The sequence below is a fragment of the Carettochelys insculpta genome, chromosome 3, assembly GCF_033958435.1.
Source record: "Carettochelys insculpta isolate YL-2023 chromosome 3, ASM3395843v1, whole genome shotgun sequence".
NCBI classification, from domain to species: Eukaryota; Metazoa; Chordata; order Testudines; family Carettochelyidae; genus Carettochelys; species Carettochelys insculpta.
The window spans coordinates 39,105,673-39,120,252 of NC_134139.1; the positions used below are offsets into that span (position 1 = coordinate 39,105,673).

General features: G+C 39.4%; 2 protein-coding genes across 5 annotated transcripts in view; one reads left to right on the top strand and one right to left on the bottom strand.

Annotated features, from left to right (window-relative positions):
- RHOQ (ras homolog family member Q) overlaps nt 1-14,580 on the top strand; it is a 39,095-nt gene that overhangs the window by 22,154 nt on the left and 2,361 nt on the right. The window contains exon 5 of one of the 3 annotated variants that reach the window (XM_074989645.1): nt 1-7,770. The exons of the other annotated variants lie outside the window; for them this stretch is intronic. Within the exon in view, the coding sequence (XP_074845746.1) occupies nt 1-156 (156 nt within the window). The 3' untranslated portion in view covers nt 157-7,770. Of the gene's footprint in view, nt 7,771-14,580 lie in introns of those variants that run through there. 3 annotated transcript variants of the gene reach the window in all.
- PIGF (phosphatidylinositol glycan anchor biosynthesis class F) overlaps nt 541-14,580 on the bottom strand; it is a 25,184-nt gene continuing 11,144 nt past the window's right edge. For both annotated transcript variants that reach the window (XM_074989644.1, XM_074989643.1), the window contains exons 5-6: nt 12,668-12,776; nt 541-676 (exon numbers count right to left, since the gene is read on the bottom strand). In XM_074989644.1, the coding sequence (XP_074845745.1) occupies nt 563-676; nt 12,668-12,776 (223 nt within the window). In that variant the 3' untranslated portion in view covers nt 541-562. The remainder of the gene's footprint in view (nt 677-12,667; nt 12,777-14,580) is intronic.

A 14,580-nucleotide genomic window follows, 5' to 3' on the forward strand; every position in this document is an offset into this window, starting at 1 on the left:
ATAGGAGCCTACTGCTATGTGGAGTGTTCAGCTTTAACACAGAAAGGACTGAAGACTGTTTTTGATGAAGCTATAATAGCCATTTTAACTCCAAAGAAACACACAGTGAAAAAAAGAATAGGATCAAGATGCATAAACTGCTGTTTGATCACGTGAGAGACATTTGACAAAGGCCAAGCCTACTGTGAATTTCTATCAAAACTTAAATGATACAATACATAAGTGCACAGAACTTGTTATAGATCATAGAAGTTTGTAAGATAAACTTAGTAATCTGACCTCTGTAATCACTGAAATCCAGAGGAACAAAACTAAATTAAGCAACAAAACTCTAGTAAGAAGCAGCCACCATCTTTTAAAAATACTTTATTTGGACTGGAAGGTACAATCTCTCAGGGGTTAAGAAGGTTAGAGCAGCAACAACAGCATATAAGTAATGCTGTAAGTGGAGATGCTTGGCCCAGAAATGCATTGAAAGTATTTAAATAGTCTGTTGCTTAGACCACAAAAGTTTCTGCCCAGTCTGTATGGACTCTGCAAAAACTCTCTCTCTTTGCCCCAGTTATCTGCTCTTGTATGTAAGCTGCTTCCTATTCCAGTATATCCACAGAGGTGCAATAATGAGGCCAGCCACATAGCCAAAGGTAGCTCCAAGGGAACAGGAAATAGGCCATATCTGAGAACAGAGAACATACAGTAAGAACAGAGAAACAAGGGAATTAGTGTTTGAACACAAATTCAGTGTAATTTAAAAACTGAAATGTGGTACAATCTCTTTTTTTTTTCAAGCCTGACGTGCTTTCCTAATGAATGCAAAAAGCATAACAATCATACATGCATTTATCATGAACACTAAGTGCTGTGGTTTTTAACTAATAGAAATTAAATTGTAAGCAGCATTTTGGCTACTGCAGTCTGTGGACTGTAATACTCCCCAAACCATCCAAGAAACACAAATATTTGTGTTATATGAAGTTAGGGCCAGATGTCTTGGGGGGAAAAAAAAACAATTCAAGTTTTTCTGCATATCTTCTGTGAAAAAAAAATTTATTTGTCTTCTTTCTCCCCATGGTTCTTCTAAGCTATTGGATAAGTGTGCAGAAAATAATGAATTCCGCAAATGAGCCTACATACCAAGATGGGGGCGGTGCTGGTTGACTACACATACTAGCATGGATTTGAAAAGCAAGCAGAGGTATTTCATAGTTCTGTCCTGCTGCTAGTCAAAAGCAAGTCTAGGTTGACCGCACATTTTTAGAGCCATGCAAATCCACAGATACCTTCTTTATATCCACAGATATTTGCATCCAGATGTGAATGCAGATATCCACAGCTCATTTGTGCAGATACCACATCCATATCTAGAACTCTGCAGACTTGTGGATATCCTCTTTGTAACACATCTTGTGAACGTGGATGTAGATGTCCGTGGCTTACTTTTGCTGATGCGGATACAAATTTTGTACCCATGCAGGGCTCTACACATTTTACGCACTGTTCAGCAATCAAAAAGCAAGCCCAGTTAAATGCAATCCCCACTAGGGTTTAGTGCTTAGGAATTAATGTCATTTCCTAGTACAAGGACATAATTGGCTCAATATGGTCAACTCATTCTCACACTGCATCAGGTAGCAGGGCAGGTAGTAGAGTGAATTTTTCCCCCCATATTTGAATCTGGGGAGAGAGGGAGAAATCAAAGAATTATTTAATTTAAAGACCTAATCTAGCCTAGGAAGGGGTGAATGGAATAAAATTACCACCCCATAACATCCTGTCAAATGAAGAGTCTCACTACATTAGTGACAACACACAAAATTTAATTTCTATTGCTCTTATAATGGTTGCTCCATCTTTTCTCAGGACAACCCTTATTTTGCCTGCTGAACATTTTGAGGCAAGTATACATTGTACTGTTTTTCTCCCATCTTTAAACTGGAGGAAAAAATTGGGCTTCATAGGAACTAGCACTAGTGCCTCGCTCATTAGCTTTTTGCTCCAGGTTTTGGCTTATGATTCATGAATACAACCCTACCAAATTCACTACCATAGAAAAACATGCCATGTAGCATGAAATCAATCTGCTGTGAAATCCATAAAGCCCTAAGCAAATGCAAATCTATATTCATGAAGGCAGACCTGTGGATATAAACTGATATCTTCAGAACCATAGGACTCTCCCAGGTACTGAAGTGACAGAAAGAGGGGCCACCCACTCCCAGGAGCCAGTGCCCCATGCCAGCAACTCCTTTGGCACAGCTATCCCAACAGCAGTCCTGCCCATGCTTCCTCCACACAGCCATCTGTGTCTCCTGTCCAGAAGATTGCTGGTGAACCTGGTGTCTGCCTCAGTGCATGGAACTGGGACCAGTACAGCCAGGCCAGTTACATATTCTGCTCTTTTTGCCACTGCAGTTCCTGGACTGCCCTGAGGTTCTGTGGATATCGATTTATAGCTGTGGATAGCTGCATCTGTCAATGTAAATTTGTATCCATATAGGGCTCTAAAAATCTGGTCTTGTGTGGTTTTACCCACACTAAATGTATGTGGGAGACCAACAGTTCTCAAATTGGGGATCCTGACCCAAAAGGGAATTACACGGGGAGGGGGAAGGAGTCACAAATTTATGTAAAGGGTCGTTGTATTACCATCCTTCCTTCTGTGCCGACTTCAGAGCTGGGCGTCCAAAAAGTGGTGGCTATTGGCTGGGTGCCCAGCTCTCAAAACAGCACCCCACCAGCAGCAGTGCAGAAGGATGGCAATAATAAACTATGCCAGCCTTAGTTCTGCACTGCTGGTGGGGCAGCTCTGCTTTTAAAGCTGGGCTGCTGGCCAGCAGTTAGAATTTTCCAGCTGCTCAGCTCTGAAGGCACCACCAGCAGCTGTGCAGACATAAAGGTACCAGTACCACCCCATTACCCCAAAGTAACCTTGTAACTCCCCAAAACTCCTTTTGGATCTGGACCTCCTACAGTTACAACATCATGACATTTCAGACTTAAATAGCTAACATAATGAAATTTAAAATTTAAAAATCCTATAAGCTTGAAACTGACGAAAATGGACCATTAATTTAGTAAGGCCCTGTTCCTGAGCAATAAAAAGTGAGCTTGCTCTTCACAGTACTCTTCTGCCTTCTGAAGTCAGCTTTCTCCTAGTTTTGATCCTGTCCATTACATCCTTCTGGCTTGGGGAAGCGTATTTCCCTTCTATCAGATCTTTGGATCTTTAACTGTGAATAAGTATGTTTGGCTTCTTTGCTGTTTCACCTTCACATTCCTTATTGTGTGCAGTTTTTTTTTAAGTATTATTTGGAGGCCTTTAGGAGTGTAGCAGAGATGACAATCTATAAATGAGGTGCCTTAGGTATGGTTTTACTGACCTTCATTTGCTTTCCATTCATGACCCCCTGACTCTTCTATTTAGCACTTTTGTTCAACAGTATCATGGCTGCTGCCTCTTTTAAACCAAAGACTTCCTCATTTCCATTCATTAACAGCAGCATTGCATCTCTTTTGTATAAAGTCTTGATGTGTTCACACAATAAGGCAATTACATATATTTAAAAATAGTGTGGTGTGTTTTTTGTGACCATAGGTAAGATCATGCTTTAATTGGACCACTGCATTTCCATTAGGCTGAAATCAATTTCTATGTGTTCCAGGATTTTACATGTCATTATACAGTTTACAAAGCAAAAATCTCTGCAAGGATACAAATGTCTTGCCTTCTGTAGGAAAGCACTTCTTGTAGTGCCACAAGTGGTAAGAGGAAGCCATTTGTAATGTAGCCAAGTCAAAAACCTCACTATTGATACTGGCATGATTAACTGGGTATTTTCTCTGCATCCAGTTCACTAAGTGATCTGTGACCCTTAATTTAAAATCTTACCTACATTACATGTATTCAAGCCCATAAATCCTAATCTGCTTTTCATAAGTACAGGTTGATGTTCTGGTGGTTTTTGGTATCTTTCATATCCCTTTATGAATCCATACTGCTCATAAGCTACAGCAACTCTTTTTTGCCTTGTCATTGCTCTTACTGAGTAATTCAACTGCTACTCTGATTTAGGGAATTTCTCGTGACAATTACAGCTTCTCCTAGTCAAATTGCTACTTGATGTAAAGCTCAACGTAAAATCCTCCTGCATTCTCAATCACTGTCCAGCATTTTAACTTTTTTTTTCAAATACTGCCACAACTTCCTTTTAAATCTGTGATGCTGTATTGCAGAAGTTTATAATCCATATTATTGAAATTCAATCCAGGGCTCTTGGATTTACCTCTGTAATCCTCTGGGTTTTAGCAGCTGGCAGAAATGAAAGGCAAGAAAGAAGAAAATGCATACACTTTTCCTAGCAACTGTGTGGAAGAGGGCAAAGAGAGAGACAAGGAATGCCACGGTTTGACTGCATCTACACTAGCAAGTTTTTGAAATATTTTTTGAATTATTTTTTCAAAAGATCTCAGAGCATCTACACACAAAAAGCATTCCTTCAAAAGTAAATCAAAAGAATGTGGCTCTCTTTTTGAAAGTGCTCTTCCACTCCTGTGTTTCAGGAAAAGCACCTCTTTTTGAAAGCTTCTTTAGAAAGAAAACGTGTGTAGACGCTCTGCAGGCCCTTCTTTAGAAAGAGAGTCCTCATGGCACCTGTTTTTCAGTCCCTGGTCTGTTCTTTCAAAAGGGTAGGAGCTTGCTTTTTTGTGCGTGGATGCACTCTTTTTCAAAAAAGTTCTTTCAGAAGAGATCTTCTGGAAGGATTTCTTTTGAAAGATTTCTGTAGTGTAGACCTAGCCTTGAGTGGCACAGAAGGGAAGGGCAGTGGGCCAGGCCCTCAGCTTGATTGCAGTCCCTTTTCACTGCTCTGATGGCACAAAGGAGCTGTAAAGCCAGGTTTAATTGACCTCCTGAGGAGTCCCCAGACAGAGGGAAAATCACCAGCACGTACAGATTGAGCATAGGTATATTGTGCTCATCTTTCTCAGGGCCTCCAGAGTAAGGTGCAAATAGACCATGTCTGTTGGAATGGCCCTTAAAGTTGACTTGGAGCAGGTGTAACTCACAAAAACCCAAAGGCTCCTCTAGGTTGAATTAGCTGCTTTCTGGCCCCAAGATTGAGAAGCTGCAGAAATGACAAAGTGGGATCTGCCCACCTTCACAGTTGCATTAACTGCAACCACAAAACAATCACAGTCTGGCTTCCTCTAGTTGTGATACCTCTGTTATGGCATAAGTGGTTCACAAAAACATTGTCATGACACAACAAACAGCAACACTAACTTCCCTGAGTCCATAAGGGATCTCCTGATCTTCAAGGCTGAGTATCACTGCTCTCAATTGTTTCCTGGACCCTAACTCTTATGGGTTCCAATCACTACTTTGTCTGTGAATCAATTTAATTTTCTTGGTCAGTCTGGGTTCTCCCTGCTTTCTTCTTTTGCCCTCTGTATTTGAGTTGGCTGCCCTTTGGTTCCTCACACCACATATCAAATCTCTCATAGGGTACATGACAAAAAAAAAATTTAAGCAGTAAATACTTCTGTCTAGTTAAATAAAAGATTTTGTTCCACTTGTTTTAAAATGTATGCAAGTAGCAAGCTAATGCAGATTGCTGTCCCCTCTCAAAGTCTCCCACCAATTACTAGAAAAAACATTTTAAGGGAAAAAGCATGGTCCAGTGGTTAGAGCACAAGACAGGCATTCTGGATTTTATACTTAACCTTACCACTGATTTGTTTTATAACTTTGGGCAAGTATCAACTTCTCTGTGCCTCTACCGTCTATAGAATGCAGATAGCATTTGCTCTTCTATTCGGTTAAGGCTCAAGAAACCTCTGCAAGAAGGCACTATAGAAATGTAAGGTTACTGCATGATAGGTTTTCATTCTTATCAAGGGGTCTGCTACTAAACATATTGTAGACTGGATTGTATGGTCTGGTCATTGTATGGTACACTGCACTGCTAGTGGTTTTGGCCCCTGGGGCTGTTAGAAGCCCATGTATGGCTGCTCAGACTTATTATACTGGGTGCACTCAAAAGCCTCAGAATTTGGGAAGAGCACAGGTAGACACTGCTCCCCTCATGCACCTGACTCGCACTGTATGCTTGTCGTCTGCAGCGGGGGTTTGGACTAAGATGACAGAAGGGGTAAACATTTTATGTGGGTTACTAACTTCTCTATAAAAATGTGCAAGCTTTCAGATTCTGAGCAAGAAACCAGCCCTTTAGGGTGCTGGGTACCTGTCAACTCACTGCCCTCAATGAGAGAGGGGTATGCTCAGTGCCCCTAAGCAGGGTTACATCAAAATAAGTAGTCCTCCAGAGCCATATACCTAGACAATAACACTGGAACTTGTTATAACTGCATGAGTATTGATACATACAGCTCCCATCACAGGGACTGGGAGTCATATATAGGCAATACTGGCAGCAACGGTTATAGTTAAAGTTGCTCAGGACAGTATATATAAAGTGGGTAGATACCTACGAGGAAAATAAGGGTTTATTTTTAAAGATGCAAACTGTAGCTCCAGTGATCTACTCTAAGGGGTAAATACCATTTTAATAAAGTAAGCCTGTTCTTCAGACATTGGATAAGTGCGCTTCTTTGATTCCTGAACTATAAAACATTAATATTTGTGCTTACTACTTGACAAGATCCTAGCTACAGCTGTAAATTAGGGAATTATGTAACTAACACATTTATATATGATTCAGTTAGAAATTGACAGAATGACAGTGATTTTTAACCCTTGGCACCTACTGTTCCTTTGAGGTTTATATGTTTAACTTATAGTGCTATTTTTCAAGCTGTGCTTTAACTTCGGTGGCAGGTGGCAGCAGGGAGGGCTTGCATGCATTTCTTCACTAAAGCATGTGTCTGGTCACATGCCATGTGTACAGGATGTGTATATTGACAAGCACACAATAAGCAGTGAAGAGAGAACTTCCTATTTTGTCATTATTGCTATTAAACAGTTATTTTTATTCATAATTAAATTCATGTAATTGGTTCTGTGGGTTTTCCATTTCCCATTATTAAAGACTGACATTAACTAGGGAAGTATAACCATTAAAACATGCTCCCGTTAAAGGAAAAGAATGTACATACCACCCACTGCATCTCAAAATTCATTTGGGTCCAGCTTTTCACTTTTTATATCCAACACCCTTTTAAAATGGTATTTACACTAATTAGTAAACACAGGAATAAACACGATAAACCCTTTGAGGTCAGCAGTATTGCGCTAAGAATTAGCATATGTCTAGACTAGAGTTTGTGGTCCATTTTTGAATTGTACTTGATTGTCTCATCTTGAGTTAACAAACACAGATTTTCTTGAGATGCTCCACTGATGTTTATTCAGGGTACATCTAGACTTTTACAGTTAATTAAATGAAGCTTGATTTAACTATCATTTCGCTTAAATAAAAGTGAGCAAAAATTAATGAATTTGTTTGAGGGACACAGCATGACAATTTTCAGAGGAGTGTTTCACTACCAACATTTTCAAAGCAAATAAAGGTCTCCAGTTTTCTTTTTTATATAACTAACCCTAACAATTCCAGTTTCAAAAAACTGAAGTACACAGATAGTCTAGATGTGTGTATTAGCTGAGGAAAAGGTATTTCGCATCAACTTCTGATTGAAAAAAAATTGTGATTTTTAGGAGGATATATAGAAAATATTTATTTTTTGTTGATTTCATTTTGTAACCACTTTCTTCATAAGCTCATCTTCATTATATAAAGCCATTTGTGCAGAAAATATTTGCTAAAGACTGCATTTTTGAAATAGTGTATGGGGAAAGGTTTTGTTCCCATTTGTGGATTTCATGGTTTAACGTCCCTGACGTACATACAAAAGAAAGTTAATGGATTGATACTAGACAATGGACGAAAAGGTAGTGTGGGCCTGTGCTGGCGGCATTCAAGTTTTATCAATTTTCAAAACGTTGGTTTCTATTACCCTTATAAAGTAAATCTTTGCAGATCTGGCTACAATACCGTTACATCAGAAACTAATACAACATAACGTGGAAGAGACTTCTATGTTTTAACCATGGCCCTAAACTGTGCTACAGCCTCTAAGGTATGTAAATCCCATACAAATCCTTACTCATAACAAGAGCTGAAACAGCTAATCTCCTACACTGAGTAAAGGAGTTCCCATAGCACAGAGGTCTGTAGTTATTCAGTCAGAACAGTAAAATTCCAGCAAGGGCAGATATGTAAAGTCTGTAGCTTCATAAATGACAAGCAGTCCTGTAGCACATGAGAGACTAAGGCTAGGGCTACACTGTAGCACTAGCTTGAAATAAATTACTAAAATTGCGTAGTGCAAATTGCATAACTTATTTTGAGGTACTTTTTTGCGTACCCAGTGCAGGCTACACTGCACCAGAGTTTCAAATAAATGCTCATTTCAAGCTTCCCTGTAACCCTCTTACGATGGGTTACCAGGAATAAAACACCATGCTGGAATAGCCCTGCTATTTTGAGCATGGTGTTTGGCTGCACTGTTTCTATTCTGGGATACAAATAGGGCCTGGGGCATCTAGTGACAAGCTACTGTAACTTAGATAAATACAGATATTCAGTGTCTCAATTTTGGGGCAATTGCACCTGTATCTGCCCATTTCCTGTGATCAGCTGCAGGAGTGCCAAGTCAGGCCTCAGATCACCTGTCATTACCTGTCTCTGGACAGGGAGCCTTGTCCCACCCCTTGTGACAGGTGTGAGTTTGTGTGGGGAGAAGGGGGAAGACTACAGAGCTTCTTGCCTTATACTGTGATACCGCTGACAAGCCAGTCTGCCTAAAGTTCACAACATATGCTTGGCTCTCTCTCTCTCTCTCTCTCTGAGGGCTATAAATAGTGCATTGCTAGCAGTTACCAGTTACCAAACAGTTCCTTCCAAGCAAGTACAGTTATTCTTAAGATAAAATCATTATAGAGAAAACATACTAATAACAGATTTAATCAAAATCTAAACATGCCAGAATCACTCATCATTCTTAGGGAGCTCTAGTAGTAGGCCAAAGACTTTGCAACCCTTCCAAGGGTTGGTGCTTTCTTGGACAGAAAGACCTGCCTGTTTGCTGTATCAAAAACAAGACCCTGAGTCAGGTTAATTGCAGCCTTTTTATACCAAAATCTCTTTGTTAATCTTTGGAAAACCCAGTTTGAACAAGTATATGCAATGCTACCAAAAGATGGTACTCCCTGGAGATGTTTACAACCTGAATGAGTCACTTTAATCACACTCACTAGTTTTAGTTCCTAGAAGAACTAAAAGCACCCTTTATCCCCTTCTCCTGAACTGCATACAATCCCTGCCTACAGTAATACAGAGATAATTCATCACCTTAATACAATATGTTCTCCCAAATATTGCACGCAGCAGCATCTGCTGCACTCAGCATCTCTAAATAGCTGACAATATTTGCTTAGATGCTTGAATATAGATTCAAAGCCCAATTTGAGTCACTTATGCTTGAAAATTCTGATCTAAGTCCTTATTAGCCACATTCAAAAAGTTGCCAGGATGCTGCCAAGTTTGTGTCTCCCATACGTCAATGTTGGAGTTTTATAATCAAGAATTACATTTATATACAATATGTCTTATCTAATTAATGTGTCTTTTGTCAGAATCTAGATTCATTTTTTATATTCCAGCTCATATGATTAGTATGTAAGATGCAGATGTATTGCACAACTTATGGGAAGTTATGTATACAATTTATTAGTGAAGTCTTCAAGACATACATTATCTAACGTAAGGTCTCTGTTCTGACATAGATACTGTGCAAAACTGTAAAGTATTTTTCAAATATGCAACTTTCACTCCACAGGAGACAAAAGTACATTGTTAGAGTCAGATTCTCTGTTGCATTCCAACTTGCAAACTTGGTTATAGCAGGGCAAAATGGATGGAATTACCATGCTGATTTGACAGCAATACACACTTTTGCATGAGTATGAACAACATAAAGATCAGGGAAATGCAAAAGCCACCGTCCCAACCCCTCCCCCACAGTCAAATGCTGTTTTCTCTAGAGTGGACAGCTGTAGCCACGTAGATTGGTGCACAGTCTCAAATATGGCAATTCACCACAATATAGTTAGAGTCAAACTGAATTAAGTTTAAATAGCTTTTGAGTCTCTAGTATTATAAATGCAAACATGTTGTGTGTTATAGGATTGTATGCAACTTCTGTAGGAGAGAGACATGGCCACTGTAAACCCTGGGAAGTGTATAAAGTTCAAAGGATAATTTTAAACAATGTGCCAGACAAGAATGAACTTCGAGATGAAAAAGTTAAACGGGGTTTCTCAGGAAATTGCTAGGCAAAAGTACATTCAAATTTACTCCTTCCAGTAACACAAGAGCTCAGCCAGAGGAGGGGACGTTATCTGCTAATCATCTGCTCTGGGAGAACAAGCTCAAAAGTGCTAACTACATGAAATATTCACAGGGCTGCCTATTCTGAGTTAACAGCTGCTATGAACTAGTACCAAAACAAAAGGATGGTGAATAGTAACAGAGAGGGAGCTGTGCTAGTCTATATACAATCAAAACAAAAAGCAGTCAAGTAGCACTTTAAAAAAATAATTTATTCGGTGAGCTTTCATGGGACAGACCCACTTCTTAAAATCATAGCCATATAAGAACAGATTTAAATATTGAGTCTGTTCTGGTATGGCTATGGTCTGAAGAAGTGGGTCTGTCCCATGAAAGCTCACCTAATAAATTATTTTGTTAGTCTTTAAAGTGCTACCTGACTGCTTTTTTGTTTTAAAAGGATGGTGGAATCTGAGGGCTTGATCATGTGCCAGAAGCCATGTTAGAACTAGGGGTAACCTACAGTAAGTATATCAACCTGTATGTAGGTTCTTTTGTTGTTTTCTATATGTTTTCTCGGTAATGCTTTCACCTTTAGAGTAAGTGTGCTTGCTTAAAAGTATTAGGCAGCCACAGCTGTACGCAATTATGTTGATCATAACCTCTGAAGAAAAAGAAAAGCAGGCCTGCTTAGGCAGTCTGTCTTGCTAGGAAACTCAGTGTAGACAGGGAACTATGCAGCCTTGGAAAAACTCTGTTCAGGAAGATGTGACACATATGGGTCTCTTGTCCTGGGGTGCATTCTGATCTAGGGAACTGGGACGTGACTTTTAGAAACTGACAGTACAATGCTAATTAAAATCAAAGCAGGGAAGGCAAAACTTTCATGCTTACTGCTTCAAGGTGCCAAGTATTCTCCATCTCCAATAAAGTCAGCAGGAGATGAGGATGCTGAGCACAAAGCACACTTTTCAGTACTGAGCCCACTGATTTTAAGGTTTCATCAAAAACAAACAAACATACATAACTGATACACTAAATGATGCTATCAAGCACCTACCCTCATAAGGAAGATAGGGAGAAACATGCTCCAGGGTTTAAAATCTGGGAGTCAAGTCAACTTCATTCTTAAGCTATTAAACTACTTTTCATCTGCTATTCCGATTTCTTAGGATATGACATTTTAATAAAGATGCAATCATACTAATCTAAAGAAAGGCTTCTGACACGAAGTACTCAGCTGCTGTTGGAAAAAAAATCACCAGGCTTCAGGAGGATGAGAGAGATCTGAATGCTGGCCACCTTACTAGCTTCTGGAAGAAGGAGACTTCTGCCCTCCACCTTATCCATACCAGTAGAGGACTTAAAAATACTAATGGATATAGTGGAAGCAGCAACTTTTAAGGATGGAATGCTGCAGTATTTTCTTTCTAATTACACCAATAAGAATGACTTAGGATTTCTAAGAATTAATGCAGACTATTTACATAACAGCTGGAGACATCATCGTTTCCCTATGTCAAAAGGCATAGTTCAGACTGAATTTACAAATTTTTCAGCTTCCCCATTTTTTTTTTATTCAACAAAGTAGCTATTACTTGCCCATGCTTCATTTGAAATCGCAAGGTAAATTTTCAGCAGATGTATCTGGCCACACAAACTCCACAAAACAGTATTAAGCCAACAGCAATTTTAAATGCATTTCAGTAAGTACTTTAATGGCAGGTGTAGGCAAGCTAAAACACTTGAAAAGCATCTCTCTTCCCTTACCCATAAATAAAAAGAGTGCTTTCTAGCCACAAACTGAACATGTATGGCATATCGCTCTCCTCTTCCTCCTTGCTTAACTCCCCAATATCAAACTATGAATATTACATTTCAGTGTTATCTTTAAGCATCTATATCAGCACATGAACATGAACACACACAAGAACACTTCAAAACCTCTAAAAGAGACAATAAAAATACATGTGGTATACCAGAAAAGCTATTCGTTACACAGTTTTTAAATGGGATTTGGCTACATTAGCAGCTTAATGATAGAGCAGGGATGGGAAATAAGTTGGACGTGGACTGGGACACTGCTGGGAATGGCGATCCATGACCAACAGGAGCTGCAAGCTGTCATACATGTGGACCACCAGGTAAATAAAGCACTAGTGTCTTGCAGAGGATAACCCGAGTGAATCGCGTCTGGGCCATGGGCCAGTTTTTGTCCTACCTGCGCTAATGCCTCTAACCTACTGTCACCCTGCTGTTTGTTCAGCTCTCACACTGCAACGAACATGTTTATGTTTATAATAAACAGTATGCAGACTAACCTGCCAAGGCCGATCCCAATCCAGAGGAATAGGAAATGCTCCAATCCATGCTCCCACTATGCTACACATTGTGGTAATCTGTAGACTATTATCCCAGATGGACAGAGCTCTGTAAGATTAGCACATATTACAAGATTTAAACAGCATAAAAGTCATCCTTTCACAGCTTCAGACCAGTTGATCTGATCTCTGCCAACTCTGCAGGTCAAACAGTTTAATATTACTAATTAGTTCATATGCAAGAGCACAATTCCTCACACAGTAGTGCTTCATAAAAATACACAAACATTAATAAACCTTGAAAGGATTCCTAGGACAGCAGTGTAATTGGACTGGATATTTTCCTCAGATTATTTTAACTTGGTATATGGTTTAATTCAACAAAGTTAAAGTAGGGTAATTACTGCAGTGATTGTTTTATTTTCTTTTAGTTTGTGTAAGAGCACACAAGTAAAGCTGCAGAATATTCAAGTGTTGGGGGATTAATTTTACATCTGAAAGGGAATTATAAATTTTAAAAAGGGCTGCTATGCAAAAATCCCAAAGTAAATTTCCATTAATTAAATACTTTGACTACGTGAACGGATCCTACACAGTGTCGGTCAAACTGCAGGCTGAAGCCAGCTTGAGGCACCTAGAGGTCACACAGCTGGTTCTTATGCTGATCCTTAAGAAACAACTGCTGATTTAGTAGTCTATTATTAATTGCCAGCAGATACCTGAAGCCCTTAAAAGGTGGATATAGAAATCTAGACAGGAGCAGGCAAAGAAAGATGATGTAAGGCCATGCCTGATCGCTGGCTTTACACCCCTTAATTTTATTTGGTCATGGGCTGAAAGATGCATTTGTTGTGTGTGAAGGAACACCACATGCTGGAGTCTCCTTTTTTACACAACCAGCTGCTACCATGCCTGGCTCATCCCAAGTACAATGACCTGAGGTCTTGGGATCACTTTAGGATTCAGAGAGAGTTTGTCATTTGCCTCCAAAATTCTGAAGTTAGTTTTTTAAACACAAATATCTGAGACACTGAGCCTACTGAATAACACCAAGATGGTTACCACTTTGGAAGACAGTATATCAAAAGTAAGCAGGAATTTCGCTTAGCTCATACAAATCTCAGCACATGAAGCAAATTTTTAAGGATTCTGTGGTCTGTTTCCTATCACAGTTTTTACCCCATTTTGCATCTACAAAAAATGTGTTGTGAATGTGTCTTAGGCTGGGAGCAGGACTTCATATTACTAATACTTGTTAGGGAAGGATATCATCTAAAAATAAATACCTGCAAATGCATGTTTACAACTTAAATATATGACAATAACTTTTTTTTTTAAGAGGGCAGATGAGTCTGGATAGCTGAAACAACTGAATGAGAGTCTAGCACAATTCAAGAATTATGATTTGTTGATATCAGAATACATGCTATAGCACAAGTTACAGTGAGCGCACTACCCTTGTAAACTTAGGGTTTTGAGTTTGATCCTTGTTGGGGTCTCAGAAGTATTTCATAACAGCTTTGGAGTACCTAGGAGCCGGTTAGATAAAACAGCTGTCAGGCATAATGTAGATGGTGCTAGGTCTTGCTATGAGTACAGGGGACTGGACTCAACCTCTGGAAGTTCCTTCCAGTTCTAAGATTCTACTAAAAATCTGTTTCCTGTATTACCCTCTGCTTTCATATACAATCCTCTCATCCACTTTACAGGCTAGATGTTCCATGCTCAATCTCTAACCAAAGATTTTATTTTTCACCTTTCTTAAAGAGAAAAAGGGGGGGGGGAGGTTGTGTGTAAATTTATGGGAATTGCCTCTTTTTTTTTTTTTTTTTTTTTGAGGGGCAGGCCATTGTAAAAGAACAAACCTAACTACACTTCTTTGAACCAGGATGGAGTACAAAACCTCTGCTTAG